The 14,871-nt window shown below is 41.3% G+C and overlaps 1 protein-coding gene across 1 annotated transcript in view; it reads left to right on the top strand.

Annotated features, from left to right (window-relative positions):
* Nucleotides 1-14,871, top strand: part of NIPAL2 (NIPA like domain containing 2) — a 66,257-nt gene that overhangs the window by 38,355 nt on the left and 13,031 nt on the right. Inside the window, exons 5-6 of the mRNA XM_079796697.1 lie at nt 7,513-7,634; nt 13,666-13,762. Coding sequence (XP_079652823.1) covers nt 7,513-7,634; nt 13,666-13,762 — 219 coding nt within the window. The remainder of the gene's footprint in view (nt 1-7,512; nt 7,635-13,665; nt 13,763-14,871) is intronic.

Below are 14,871 nucleotides of genomic sequence, written 5' to 3'. Positions count from 1 at the left end.
CTGGTTCAGCAGAGGAAACCAGATTAGGATATCTTTGCACACTTTAGCAATCTAGGTTTCACTTCCCATAGCTCTGGTTGGGGTCCTTTTTTTGCCTTCCTAACTTGATGCTTTTTTAGTAGGGCTATATCACTGATTTGTTGCATACTCTAGTTAAAACTGGTCAATTCTCTCGATAGATAGATAGATAGATAGATAGATAGATAGATAGATAGATAGATAGATAGATAGAAAGATAGATAGATTTCAGAGAGGAAGGGAGAAGGAGAGAGAGATAGAAACATCAATGATGAGAGACAATCATTGATCGGCTGCCTCCTGCACATGCTCTACTGGGGACTGAGCCCACATGTGCCCCAACCAGAATCGAATCGTGACCTCCTGGTTCATAGGTCGATGCTTAGCCACTGAGCCATGCCAGCCAGGCAAAACTGGTTAATTCTTAACTTCAATCTAGTATAAGAATAAGGAAGGATTTAGTCACCAATTCCATACCCACATCTCCAACAGCGGTATCATAAGCTATCGTGATCTGAAGTGTAATCACCCACCTCATGCTTAGGAAAAGGTTTTTCCTCAGCCTCACTCAGCAATGTGTTGTCACATGTCTTGTCTTTTGTCCTGTATTGCTGTTGCCTTGAGCAAATTTGGCTCTTTCTGGTAGAAGCTAAAAATGCATTTTTTTTCCTTTACACAGACTAAAACCAAACAAGGAAAAGAATAGTGACTTAAAAAAAAAAAAAAGATTAGCATATAAGCATGCTAAAAATTAAATTGTCAAAATGTGCAAAAGAAAATCACTTATTTTTCCCTGCTTGAAGCAAATGGCAGTTTGTTTTCATGATGGAACAAATGAAGATTTCTGGACCATGTGGGAACAAGCTGAACTAATTTATTGCCAAATGTGGCTCTGTGACTGTGAAGCTTTTCACCACTGGCCTCAAAAAATGACCTCACAAAAGCTATGTCTGAAAGGCATCGCCAACTATTATTAACTCAATGACAAGCTTTGGACTGTGTTCTGATTCTCAGTGGATTAATAGCTTTAAATTATTTTAATGATTTTTTTTCTTTTTTTTTAAAAAAAAGCACCAGATTTCTCTCCCCTTTAATCAGCCAAAAATGATAGTATGTTCCCCTCTCTTCTCCCTTTGTCATCAAAAGTATGGAATCTAATAGTCTGGGAGATCCTAGCTGATTTATTCCAGATACTTATCATAAAAATAAAAATTGAAGTCCATTCATCAGCACTCTCCAGAGACCAGTAACGTATTGACTTCAAGTCACCTATGAATGGCTTCCCCAGACAGAATGTCAAGAACTTCACTGTGAGATGAGGACCATCTCCCGCTTCCTTCTCCCACACCAGAGGTCAGCTTGTGTGGGGCCAGTGTCTAGAGTACGGATCTAGCCAAACAAGCCATTGTCTCTTGTTGAGAGGACAGAGTGGCTGTTTGGGCCTCCAAGCTGCCCCACGAAGGGCAGGCTCTCCGATGGCAGGTTCAGGACTCTGCATTCCCTGCATTCTTGAGTCTTCTCAATCCAGGCCTCCCTCAGGGTTTCATGGCCATAGCCCGAGAATCGGGAGAGAATGTCCCACGGGGTGTGCAGGAGCCCAGTTTATTCCATGACTCCTGGTATCCCACAAAAGTAATAGCTGGACCCCTGTTGATCAGGAGACGTATTCCCAGGACCAAGAGAGTCCCCCATCAATCTTCATTGGAGTCGGGCTCAGCTGAATCTGAAAAAAGTCTTAAGGCCAGAAGTAAGGTCAAGTGATATGCCAGAAGCTAGGCAATAGACAGTTAACACCCGCTAGCCTGGAGCTGGGGGTAGAGACCAATTAAAAGAGATTTCAGGTTTTGCTTAAGAGGACGGGTGGGCTGGGAAACCGGATGTCAGCCGAGGAAGAACGGGGCTGCAGATCTTGGATCCAGGGCTTGCGTAGAGGACACAGCAGCCGGAGGTGCCAGCGAACAGAAGCGTCACTCTGATTCAACCACTTTGTACTGCATTCTCCGTCCGCGAGTTTCAACAGGAGACTTCTACGCTAGGGCAGCGGCGCCTCCTGCAAGAGGCCGCACAGCTGCATCCAGTTAAATGTCAGACGTTTCCCAGAGTAGAAAATATTCCGCAAAGCTCTCCTTCAGGATGATATTAATGGTCAGACATGTTTAGGAATATTACAACCATATCCTCCTCGAGGAGATTCACAGTGAACACTACGGCACTGAGGATCTGAGGTTCTTTCCGTTAAAGAACCATTTAAGTTCGTTGAACTCACCTCCTCCCAAATCAGTTTGACGTGGGACCTCTTTTGGTGGAGCGTCCACCTTATGAAACGGGTTCCAGTTTGGAGAGCTCGTCTGAAGGAACCTCAGGCCAGCCAGGCCCACTGCCATTGAGGTCAGTTCCTCTGTCCCCAGGGGAACGCTGCATGAGGCCTCAGGTCATGCTACACCCAACTCCTGGGTGCCACTTGCTGAGACTACAATGGCAGGGCTGAGTTGTCCATGCATCGGCCCTGGCATACAAGAGGCAGGAGAGTGTGATCATTAAGTAACTACCTGGGTTCCAATCCACACTCTCCACTTAGCTAGAAAATTCCAGATAAAACAGTCATTCCCTCTTTGACTCTATTTCCTCATATGCTCAATAGGGACAGTCATAGTTTTATACAATATTATATATTACTAGTGGCCCGGTGCACAGATTCGTGCACATTGAAAGGATATTAATTAGAAGAAAGATTTATGCAATAATTATGTTCCTGCAAAAAATTACATGTCAAAATAGTATCTATAATATGGTATTATAAAATTAAAACACACGTGCAATTGGCACCAGCAAGAGCTTTATATGTATCATGCATGCACGAGTCAACATTTATTTTTAAATAGCCATTGTGCATCATATGTACCAGCCAGTCAGACGGACAGACGGACGGTCGGTCAGTCACTTAACCTTTTATATATAGAGATATTATGTATATACTTGTAATATACATATAGTATATGTTATAATAATTTAATAACTTAGTAGTATAATTATTTTTTCACAGTTTTATTATAAGGATTAAGTTATATATAAAACATTTAGAATTGTGCTTATAAGTATTAGCTATTACCATTATAGTTATGATGATCACACTTCAGTATGATGGTGATCACAATGTGATGCTCATGTCAACCACACTTGTCTATGAAATCTAGTGCTAAGAACATCACATTAAAAATAATATTGCCACCCTAGTCGGTTTGGCTCAGTGGATAGGGCATCGGCCTGTGGGCCAAAGAATCCTGGGTTCGATTCCAGTCAAGGGCACGTACCTTGGTTGCAGGCTCCTCTCCGGCCCTGGCCCTGGTCAGGGCACGTGCAGGAGGCAACCAATCAATGTGTTTCTCTCCCATCGATGTTTCTTTCTGTCTTTCCCTCTCTCTACCACTCTCTCTAAAAGATCAATGGAAAAATATCCTTGGGTGAGGATTAACAAAGAAACAAGATGGCCCTCCCTTGGCATAGGCCCCCACACACAGTATACCTGGTCTACAAACAGCAGGGATGAGCTTGTTTACTTGTTTATGGCCAGTTTATAGGAAGAGATTTTATTAATGCTTGTATATTATATCAAGTTAAATCTGAAGTTCCCACCAGATCATTGTAGACTCTTAAGTGACTTGAGCTGTATTTGATAGGGAAATGGATTTGCTGCAGGTCTAAGCATGAGGGTGGCAGGTGGGGCCACGTCCCTGTATCAAGGTCATGTCCAGTCCTTGACTCCCACCTGCAGCTTGCCCACAGCTGCTCCGAGTTTCGTGCCCACCAATACCCAGATCCTGGGGCTACGCACCAGCTCCCTGAGGACAGCAGTGGGCAGCAAATACAGAGCTGCTAGTGTTTCTTCTCTGTGATCTGTTAGGTCATTTCCTTTGGACCCCTGGACTGTAACAGTAGAGACATAATTTTGAATTCATTTGTAAGCTCAACTCAGATGGCCTGTGACTCCTGGCAGTCAGCATCCTGAGGTCACTGTCCCAGGATCTTCTGTCACATCAGGCCTGCAGGTGAGCTTTTCAAACATAGCATTCGGTTCCCCACACTGGCCTCTGACAGAGCCAGATTCCTGGCATCTAGCAGGTATGACCTTTGACGTGTACCTAGAGATGAGAAGACTGAGTCACAGAGGGATAAATAACTCCCAGCCAGCAAGTAGCAGTGACATTTCAGTTCTGTGGGAGCAGTTTCAGTGGAGATCAGACTTCCACAGTCCGGTTCCTAACAGGAAATGTAACCGTTTCCTGGGCAAAGAGCGTGTCAAGTGCTGTTTTCCTTCCTTCCGTGGCTCACTCTTCCAGACACTCCTTTGGGCAAATGGACCAGCAGGAGGTAAACAGCAAGTTTTCTACACCTGTGTCTTTCAAAAGGGAATATCCAAGGCTTTACTGAAATAAAAATCGCAGGAACTGGCGTCTCACGCCACTTTGAGAAAAAAGTGGGATATAAATAAATTTTAAGGAAATGTACATAAGGAACTGCTAATGACTACCTTCAACACTTTTGAAAAATGTGCACATGTTTTATGAAGCAGATAGTTAATCACACAGAAAAATTAATAACACCAGATATACAAGCATATAACAGGTAGCAGCTATCCCGACTGCCTTTGTAAGTACCCGAGGTAGCTGAAATTAAAATTATTAAGAATATTATGACCTACTGAGCTGCCGTAGACTTACTTACCAGACTCACAGTGAGGTGATGCTCAGATGAAATAACGCATATGAAAAAGTACTTTGAAAGTACACTCAATGGCCAGATTGTTATGATCTCTGAACACATAATAATCTGGCCATTCAGTGTATAAATGTGTGTATGTGTATGTGTATGTATATATGTGTGTGTGTGTGTGTGTGTGTGTGTGTGTGTGTGTGTGTATATATATATATATATATATATATATATATATATATATATATATATATATTAGAGGCCTGGTGTATGAATTCATGCATGGGTGGGGTCCGGCCAGCTTGGCCAGGGGGAGGGGACATGGGCGGCTGGTTGGCCTGCCTGCTGGTTGAACTCCTGGTTGAGGGGACAATTTGCATATTAACCTTTTATTATATAGGATATACCCTGAGTGGCCAGATTATTATGCATTCAGAGATCATAATAATCTGACCACTCAGTGTATAATTGTGGAATCATTAGTCATTTTATTTGTTTTTAAGGAGTTTTGAAATGCAGTGAAAATCTACATTGGTATAAATGGGAACAGTAGACAAATGTGGAAGCAGATGTGATGTGGGGGAGAGGGGTTGTGTCAGGATGTGACATGGGGACCATATTGGAAAGTTAAATAAATAGCACAACCTCCGTATAATGGGATACTATGCAGACTCGAAGAGGATGAGGCTGCCATACCTATACTGAAACGTTCTCCACGATGTTCTGTTGATTACAAATAAAACACATACTAGTACAGAAGAGCATGTATAATATTGTCTGTGTAAGAAATCCAAAAGTCATACACACCCACATATACACATGCATAAAGTATCTCTCAGAAAAGGAAACCTCAAGAACTTGGAACTGATGGAGGCATCAGGGTAGAAGAGAGATTTAACTCTTCCTGCATCACCCTTGTGTGCTTTTGCATTTTCTACCATATACATATGTTACCCATCCAAAAGTAAGTTTTTAGAGAGAAATGTAAAGGACACTAGAGACAGTTAAATGAGATAAAGAAATAGCTGGCAGAGGAGCTCAATCTAAACAAGAAATTTGGATTTCACAAAAGAAAGTTGGAAGTCTCTGAGACTTCTAAATTGCATTCAGTGCTTTTATTCTACTTTACCAAGTTTACAAAACTGTTTTTATTAAACCCTTCTTCCTAGAAACCTAATATTGAACAATTATAAAAGAATTTTTATTCCTAAAGAAAGGACAAGGCTCACCAGTAATTTTGCCCAAGTTCTTATAGATGGTGTTTATTATTTTCCTTTTATTACAGTGCTTAATAATGTATTTTTTATTTTTAAAACTCATTAGAAAAAGCTTTTAAAATTGTGTATATAATCTCTGTCTTCACAAAGCATTACAGAATATATTGTTACCTCGATGAAAGTTATTTTATAGCTTCTACAGTACCCTGAACAGCTATTGTTTAGCTTGTGTGAAAAATCGATGCTCTTTGTTCTCAGAAACTAGAGTTCAAAGTCATAAATCATTTGGCTAAGAAGAAGAGGAAATTGGTGTCTTCAAAGTGTGAGATTTTATCAACAAATCGGATTGTTTCGGGTTGGAGTCCATGCTGGTTGTCAATTATGTACAGAACACTCTGACCTCAGTGACAGCGGAGCGAGCTGAATTATGTTTTCAAGGGTGCTACCTGAAAAGGGCTACGTGTGTCACTTTTTCTCAGGCTGCTAATTATTAACAAATATGTAGCTTTCGGTGTTATTTGGAAGTGTCCTTCCTTTACCCCTCCATCCACGGCCACTCCCCCAGCACATGCCCTTCCTCCATTATTTTAAGTTATGTTAAAGTGATGACAGTAACACATTCCTTTCATAGGTTTATTATGTGATATTTTACTCAGCTATGCCTGGAATTCTAGATACTAAATTGGACTAGATAAATCTTAGAGCAAAGGCAATGTTCACCTTCATTATTTCTGCTAAAGGGACGCCAAAAAAAGTGGCAATGATTAAGATGCTCATTTACCAGAGTTTCTAAGTGTAAAATCACCCACGTGTGTGTGTGTGTGTGTGTGTGTGTGTGTGTGTGTGTGTGTGTGTGTGTGTGTGTGTAAGGCTCCCAAGATGAGTAAGTGCAGAATAAATGGTCACGTGATGGACTCCCCACCCTCTGGGCTCTGCCATCTAAACCTAAATCCAGGTCCATCTTGCACTGACTGGCCCATAAGAACACAAACAGCCGGCTTGGTTGGGTTTTCACGTCTCCATTTGCACATGTTCCGATTTTCCCCATCTTAGAGCACTTCTCTGCGTAGGCCAGGATCTATCTGGAACAACAGAGAAAAATCACAAGTTATGTCCTGCCCCAACCATTCCCTGGCCCTTATCCCTCTTTTTTTTTATTAATCCTCACTCGAGGATATTTTTTCCATTGATTTTTTAGAGAGAGTGGACGGAGATAGAAGAGAGAGAGAAACATCAATGCGAGAGAAACATCAATTGGTTGCCTCCCACACTGGGGTTGAGGGAACGAACCTGCAACCCAGGAATGAACCCGCCCATGACCCTTTGGTGCATGGGCCAACGCTCTAACCAGTTAGCAACACCGGCCAGGGCCCTTATCCCTCTTGACAGGTAATGCTATCAGGTGAATGTGTGACGCTATCTAGGGATGGTTGATGAATTATATTTTAATAGGGCGGGACTGTCAGCACTTTTACGAGTAATGCTCAGTCTATAGGTAATGTTTACATCAACAAAAGATTAAAATGTCTCTCTTCAACTTGCTTTGTCTTTTCTGTTTTACTTAAAGGTATGACACTGGCATTTGCAGGATCATATTTGTTGGTGAACTTTGCTCCAAACATATCCCAGGCTGTCTCTGCAAGAACAGTACAGTATTACTTTGTTGGCTGGCAGTTCCTGATCTATGTGGTAAGCATTCTCATTACTATGGCGGAGCTATGTTATCTAGACCGCTGGTACCTGCAGATGTTAGAGAACTAACACAGTCTTTCCTTCTCAGCATTAATATCTCATTACAATGCAAATATATTTGACCAACATGGAAGCATTTGAAACACTAGCTCAGCAATAGACGTCCCCAGTTTCCCAGGTATCCCATCCTTGAGGGTGACCCGTGACTGGAACCATTTCCACCACATTGAATCTGGCAAATTTCAGAGCATCATGTTTTAGGACAACTCAAAGTAAAAACAAACAAACAAACCCCCAAAACCCTCTCTTCCAAGTCCAAAGGGAGGTGCCTGAAGACCCCTTTTTCTTCCCTGAATTTTATTCAAGGTAGATATTCTCTTCAAAAAAGTTCTCCTTGAGAACAATGCAATAGGCTGTCCGTGGAAAAGCAGGCCACAGGAGGAGAAGGCTTGAGAGATGTGCAAAAGAAAGAATGGGGTGAGCTGGTACAGAAATTGGAAGCCACTAGTTGGGATACTTTATTTGCTGCAGTGGCCATATCTGGTGGGTATAAAGAGAGGACATGATTGAAGTGGTTGGTACGTAACTTTTTACAGGAGTCGGTTTAGGTGGAAAATAAGAATATTACAGGAAAGACAGGTAGTAAGAACAAAACTGGGATAGTTGAGCATTTAACCAAGAACTGGATTGGTAAAGTAATTGTGAATTCAGTAAAAAGGATCAAAGCACACAGAACCATGTAATTTTAGGAGTAGACGTGACCTCAAAAAACGATCTGCTCTAGTCCTCTGCCATTAAAACAGGTAACGCAGTACGATCCTGCTTTATACGCCTCTTATGTAAAAATTTTTGTTCCAAGAGTAACTCGGGCTGTCACAGCAGGAACTGCCTGGTATTACGTTATTACCTGGCAGTTCCTCGTCTATGTGACAAGAATTCTGTATATCTTACTATCCTCGATATACAATTCTGACCACTGGAGCATAAATGTTGATAGGTCTTTTCTTTTTGTAGTCTCCCGCTCTATCCACTCTACCCCTTTCTCTTACTCAACAAAGATTCCTCTGTTTTTTAAAAAAAATCTTCACATACTACACACCCTTTAATAAACTCTTATTTCTCTTCCACTCACCACCATTTATTCCCCTCTGTTTTCTCAGCTCCTACTCACTCACCATTTGTTATAATCTAGTGGGTCCCTCCCCACAAATTGCCAAATGCAATTGCTTTCTTTTTTTTTTGGGGGGGGGGGGGACCTAATTCTTCCTGAACCTTAAGCAGCATTTACTCGTGACCCATCATCATCATCTCGAACTGCTCACCTCTCTGCTTCCTCAGTTTTCCCTGTTTCTCCTCCTCTTCTCCAACTCTTCCATCCCAGACTCTTGATAGTCACCTCCTTCTCTTCTGCCAACCACTGTTACCTATTCAGGCTAAATATTCATCCAGGGTTTCCTAGGGTGAGCTCATTGCCCACCCCACCATCCTCCTTTAGAAGGACTTCCAAATCCAGACCTACCGTTCTCCCCAGGCCTCTTCTGAGCTGCACATCCAAGTTCTCATCTGTCCACTGATTACTCTTCCCTGCCTGGATGTCCCAGAGGTTCTTCAAATGTAGCATCTTAACAACTGAACTCACCATCTTCTCTCCTCAACGCCCTCCTCTCTCATATTGGAAGGCTCCCCTTATCCCTGCCCTCCATCAGCCTTTAGGACTGGGCTTTCCAACTCAGGTCTCCTGCCTGCCCACCCCATTGCATCTTCCTACTTGTTCACCGTACCCAGTCCTTTAACTACTGCAGCTGTCATCCCTCAAATCTAAGAACTAGAAGGACTTGTTCTGTATTTCATGAGAGTCTAAACTTGAAGTCCTACCCACACATGTTATTCTTTGTCTATAGGCAAAACAAATTGTTCATCCAGTGAGAAAGGGGTCCCATAGTTTATGATCAGAAATTTAATAGCCCAAGTTAAATCCTTTGGAGATTAAAGATGCATCAAGACTTATTTTGGGGGGGAATAAACAACATTGTTAGATGATGATGTATCTTATATTGTTTTAACACCAGAGAAAACATTTTAAAAGAATAAGGCTACTTTTTATTAAACCTTATGTTTCCACACAAAAAATCTGAAATTAATTGCATTTTGCCATTTTCCAAAGTCAACTCAATTTATTAGTCGTCCTGGGTAGAGAGAGGAATTTCTGTAGCAGAAATTTCACAGTCCTGGGAGAGATCCATAGTCCCATAAAAATATATTTGAAAGTAAATGCACCAAAAATGTATATAATTCCAGATATTTATAAGATAGCATAAAATAAACCTTTAATAAAGTCACGTTTGAATAACACTATTGGCATTAGACTCTAAGGGAAATAGATCTATATTATCTTAGTTTGAAATTTAATCTGTTAGATGTTGCATCTCTAAAGACCAGAACTTACCAATTATATACTAATATCTTGATCTAAAGTTTGGTTTAAATCTGTTAACATCTAAGTAATTAATATTTAATCCTTGGATGTGGCAGGTTCTGTGCTTTTTCTGTAAACCATGACTGCAAAGATCATAACTACAGTAATTAAAACTGCTCTTTTGCCCAGCCAGCAAAACCCCTCTGAGCGTTGGTTTCCCCATCTGTAAAATGGGGATAATGAGAGTGCCACTCCAAAGGTTGCTGTGAGGACTCCATGAATTAGTACAAGTAAAGCATGTGGTGAGCATGCAGTAAGCGCTGTTATTATTTCTGACCTCAGAGATAGCAGCAAAGCAGCCTCTTTGTGGGTTGCAGCAACCTGCAGAAATCACAGCTTCTCTAATATTGATATTTCCACAGAGGGGGGGAAATGTTGCTAGAAAAAAATTAACATTAATTCATGCTGCTTAAATATTTTATTCCTGGGAGCGCCATGACGTCTTAACACAAGACAGAACCCAGGGAAACTGCAGTCATTCTATGAATAATAGGAACCCATGTTTTATTTGTCTGAAGCCTCAGAAGTGGGTTTACAAAAAGTCATACATGAGTTTTAGAACTGATAACGACCCTCATCCCCGCCCCACCCCCACCCCACCAAAAAAAATTAATAATCGGCATGCTCATCCATTTAGCTAACGTGCTCCGTGTTAGTGAGGAAGCGCTTGCTTCTCTCCATCAGTGGGAACTGTGGTCCCTGTATCCTGTGAGAAATGGAAGCCTGTGGTTGAGCAGAGACCAAGCCAAGAGCGATATTTCTCTTAACAATCGATGCGTGGTACAAAGGCTGGGACACCCCGTGTTCTGATGGCCGCTTTCGGGAAGGCAAAGAGACAGTTGTTCAGTCGCTTTTGTAGCACTGCTTGGTTGAATCAAAGGCCTGGCAAATAAGTCTTATAAGGAAGAGTTAAAATAATTGGTTTAATTTACCAGGAAAGGAAGACTAGGGGATGACCTAATGTTCCATTGTAGATGAGGAGGTTTTTAAATGAAGAAGGTTTGGTCCTGCTGCTTTCTGTGCCCAAAAGGATTAAAGGAAAAAAACAAACCAACAGGCAAAACCTTCAGTGGAAAAGGAGAGATTGTTGACTTTGAGCTCCATAAGTAAAAGGCAGTCCTAATAGTAGTGAAGTGCCTAATTCTAGTAATTTTTAAGAAAAAAACACAACTATTGTTGGTATGTTTACTTGTCTGATGTCAGAAAAGTAAACATATTATTTCAGTCCATGGATACCATCTCTTTGGGAAAAAAAAAAAGAGTTGCTTCAGGTTATCTTAAGGACCTCAAAAAAAAAAATGTTAAAACAAAAATAAAATTGAGAACTCAGGCTTACACTAGAGTTTTCTTGGGGGTAGGAAAATTTAGACATTTAGTCAATATTTATTGAACCTTCAGTTTATTAGAGTTAGGTCTGTTTTTCGGCATGTTGTTCATCATAAATTTGAGGTGTAATTTTCTCAGTTCCCTAAATACTGGGGACAGGGTGGCAAACACAGCCGATAAGGATAAGGACCAGGCCTCATAGAGCTGGTGTCTAGTGGGGAGGCAGACAGGAAACACCTCAGTACATGAACAGGAAGTATGACAGATGATGATAACATGCTCACAGTGGCCACCTGAAGTCGGGGGTGGGATAGGATGACTAGGTGGCTCTGTTAGATCAAAGTGGTCGGGGAAGACCTCCCCGGGGAGGTGACCTTTAAGCTGAGAGCTGAGTGTCCAGAGGAGCCATTGTGCAAAGGTCAGGGAAAGACCCCTCCAGGCAGCACAGTTAGCGCTGAGGCCCAAAGGCAGGAGCAGTCTGAGGACTGCCAATGCTGGGGAGGAGAAAAGGCCATCTGGGCTGGTGCAGATTGGACCATCCCCCAGTGCAGTGGTCGGCAAACTGCGGCTCGCGAGCCGCGGTTTGCCACTCTGTTAACTAATGAGTTTGCCGACCACTGACCTAGACTCGATTCCAATAATTACAGGCTGTTGTTGTTCCTTGTGATGAAGCCCCTATCCCAGTGGTCGGCAAACTCATTAGTCAGAGCGGCAAACTGTGGCTCTCGAGCCGCAGTTTGCTGACCACTGCCCTAGTGAGTAGTACAAGATGAGGTGAGAGAAGTTGGCTGGGGCTTTTATATCCAGGAAGGAGTGTGTGTGTGTGTTGATTTCAGAGAGGAAGGGAAGAGAGAGAGAGGAAACATCAATGATGAGAGAGGATCATTAATTGGCTGCCTCCTGCACAACCTCCACTGGGGATCAAGCCCATAACCTGGGCATGTGCCCTGACCAAGAATCAAACCTCCTGGTGACCTCCTGGTTCGTAGATCGACGCTCAACCACTGAGCCATGCCAACTGGACTGGATTCTATTCTTTTTTTTTTTTTAATGTATTTTTATTGATTTCAGAGAGGAAAGGAGAGGGAGAGAGAGATAGAAACATCAATGATGAGAGAGAATCATTGATTTGCTGCCTCCTGCACGCCCCCCACTGGGGATCGAGCCCACAACCCAGGCATGTGCCCTTGACCGGAATCCAACCTGCGACCCTTCAGTCCACAGGCCAACGCTCTATCCACTGAGCCAAGCTGGCTAGGGCCTGGATTCTATTCTTAATGTGATAGGAAACCATATGAATGACTGGATCTAACTTACATTTTTAGTGCATGTATCATCCTGGATGAATCTCATAAACATAATGCAGAGTGAAAAAAAGCAAGCAAGTGAAAGCAATATGACCCCCCCCCCCCTTGTGTAAAGTCCAAACAGATGCAGAAATAAACAGGGTGTCGTTTAGGGATACATGGAAATGTGGTCAACGATCAAGAAAGTGAGTGGTAAACGCAAAGCTCAGTACAGTGGTTCCTGGGGAGGTCACAGGAGAGAGGGGTGCAAGTGGGGAGGAGCAGACAACAGACTTCAAAGGTATTGGTCAGTTCTATTTCGTAGGTTTAGGGCTACATGCATGCTTGTCCTATCACTGTAAATACCTTACATGTATATCACATGTATGATCTAGGAATAAAATATTTTATTATCTAGATTGTGCTTTTAAATAATTCCTCTGGCTGCTGAATGGTTGGATTGTAGAGAGGCAAGAGTAAAATCAGAGATGAATGAGAAGCCATTGCAGAGGTCAGAGGGTGGCAGGGAGTGAGGGGAAGGGAGCAGGGTGGTGATGTCACCTGCTGAGGGGGTGAAGACCCCGGGAAGAACAGGTAGGGAAGGTAGGCAACCAACGGTTAAGTGTTGCCCATACTTGTGGGATATGGCTGTTAAACATGCATATGGAGATGTCTAGTAGGTAGTTGGACAAATGAGACTGGAGTTGTAGGGAGGTCAGGACTGGAGATCTAGCTTTGGGCACCATTGGCATGTAGGTGATGTTAGAGCTCTGAGTCTGGACAGCTGAGATTTTAAATATTGTTCTCCTATGTTTATAGTTGTCCTTAGGGACTCTAGTCACCTCACCAACTCTCATAACTTGCAAAACCCAAGAAGTGTGACATTCTGAAGACTTTGTATAAAATAATTTATACTGAACACTTTTTATTTTATTTCCAGATTTTAGAAATATTAATTTTCTGCATTCTCCTATATTTCTATAAAAGAAAAGGAATGAAGCACATTGTGATTCTTCTAACCCTGGTGGCACTTCTAGGTAAGGATATATTTTGTTTCCTAATTTTCTAATCTAGCCATGCTAAGTCAAAAAGATTTGAAGGAAAATACTTGAGCATTCTATTCCTTTCTCATTGTTTCTACTTTTCAACTCTGACTTATAGAAAGAAACTGAGTCTCAATTATGTAAACTAGACTTTGCATGTCTATTACTAAAATTGATATATATTTAATTATTTAAAATATATATTTAACAATTTTTTTTACTTTTTGGTCATTATATTTGCTCTCTGAATACTTTAGGATTTTTTTTCTTAGAAATAATTGAAAAATGTAAAGATAGAAAAATAATTACAAAAATATTTCCCCCATGTTAAGAATGACTTGGAGTTGAGTGTTGAGGTTACAAGTGATTTTCATTTTTCTTTTCAGGCTTTTCTGCATTTTCCAAATTTTCTTAAACGAACATGTGTATTTGTATAGTTTTTAAAAATTAGTTTAAAATTTATTCGTAACCCCACTACCTAGAGTATGTAGGTTCTTCTAATCTTTTTTTTCTGTGTACACGTAAGTACTTTCTATTTTTATATATACAATATTAGAGTGAGACTGCATTACAATTTTGTATTTCCATCTGTCCTCATCAACCACCCTCCCCCCACCAAAATAAAATCTTAGGAGAACTTGATACCAGTCTAGAAATAACTTTCTGAGTTATAATAAATAGTGATTAATCAGTTGGTGATTGTGCATGCTTTGAAAATGCAATGATCAACTCTAGCAACTAATAGTTGGTTTAGCTGTTTGGTAAAGAATTCCAGTTTTGTTTTTATTTTGTGTTTAAGTATAATTTAACATCAGGTGGTGGTTGAATTAGATGATTTTTTATTATTTTTTATTTATTTTTTTATTTTTATTTTGAATTAGATGATTTTTTAAAAGTCGGTGACCTTTAAGGGCTTTGGCAACCCTGAAGTTCTGCGGCTAATGGAACAGTGTGTTCAGCTGTTTCTCCATCAGCGATCCCTTTGGGAATCCAAGCTGTTCAGACTACAGGACCATAATCACATTGTGCTCTAATTACAAGCAACGGGTTTAGGAGGAAATCAAGGTCCCTCAAGAGCTAACTTGACAAACTTAAACCATCAA

The sequence above is a fragment of the Cnephaeus nilssonii genome (genome assembly GCF_951640355.1).
Source record: "Cnephaeus nilssonii genome assembly, chromosome: 18".
Lineage (NCBI taxonomy): Eukaryota > Metazoa > Chordata > Mammalia > Chiroptera > Vespertilionidae > Cnephaeus > Cnephaeus nilssonii.
The sequence above is the reverse complement of the archived record's forward strand: the minus strand, read 5'-3'. Positions and strand labels throughout refer to the sequence as shown.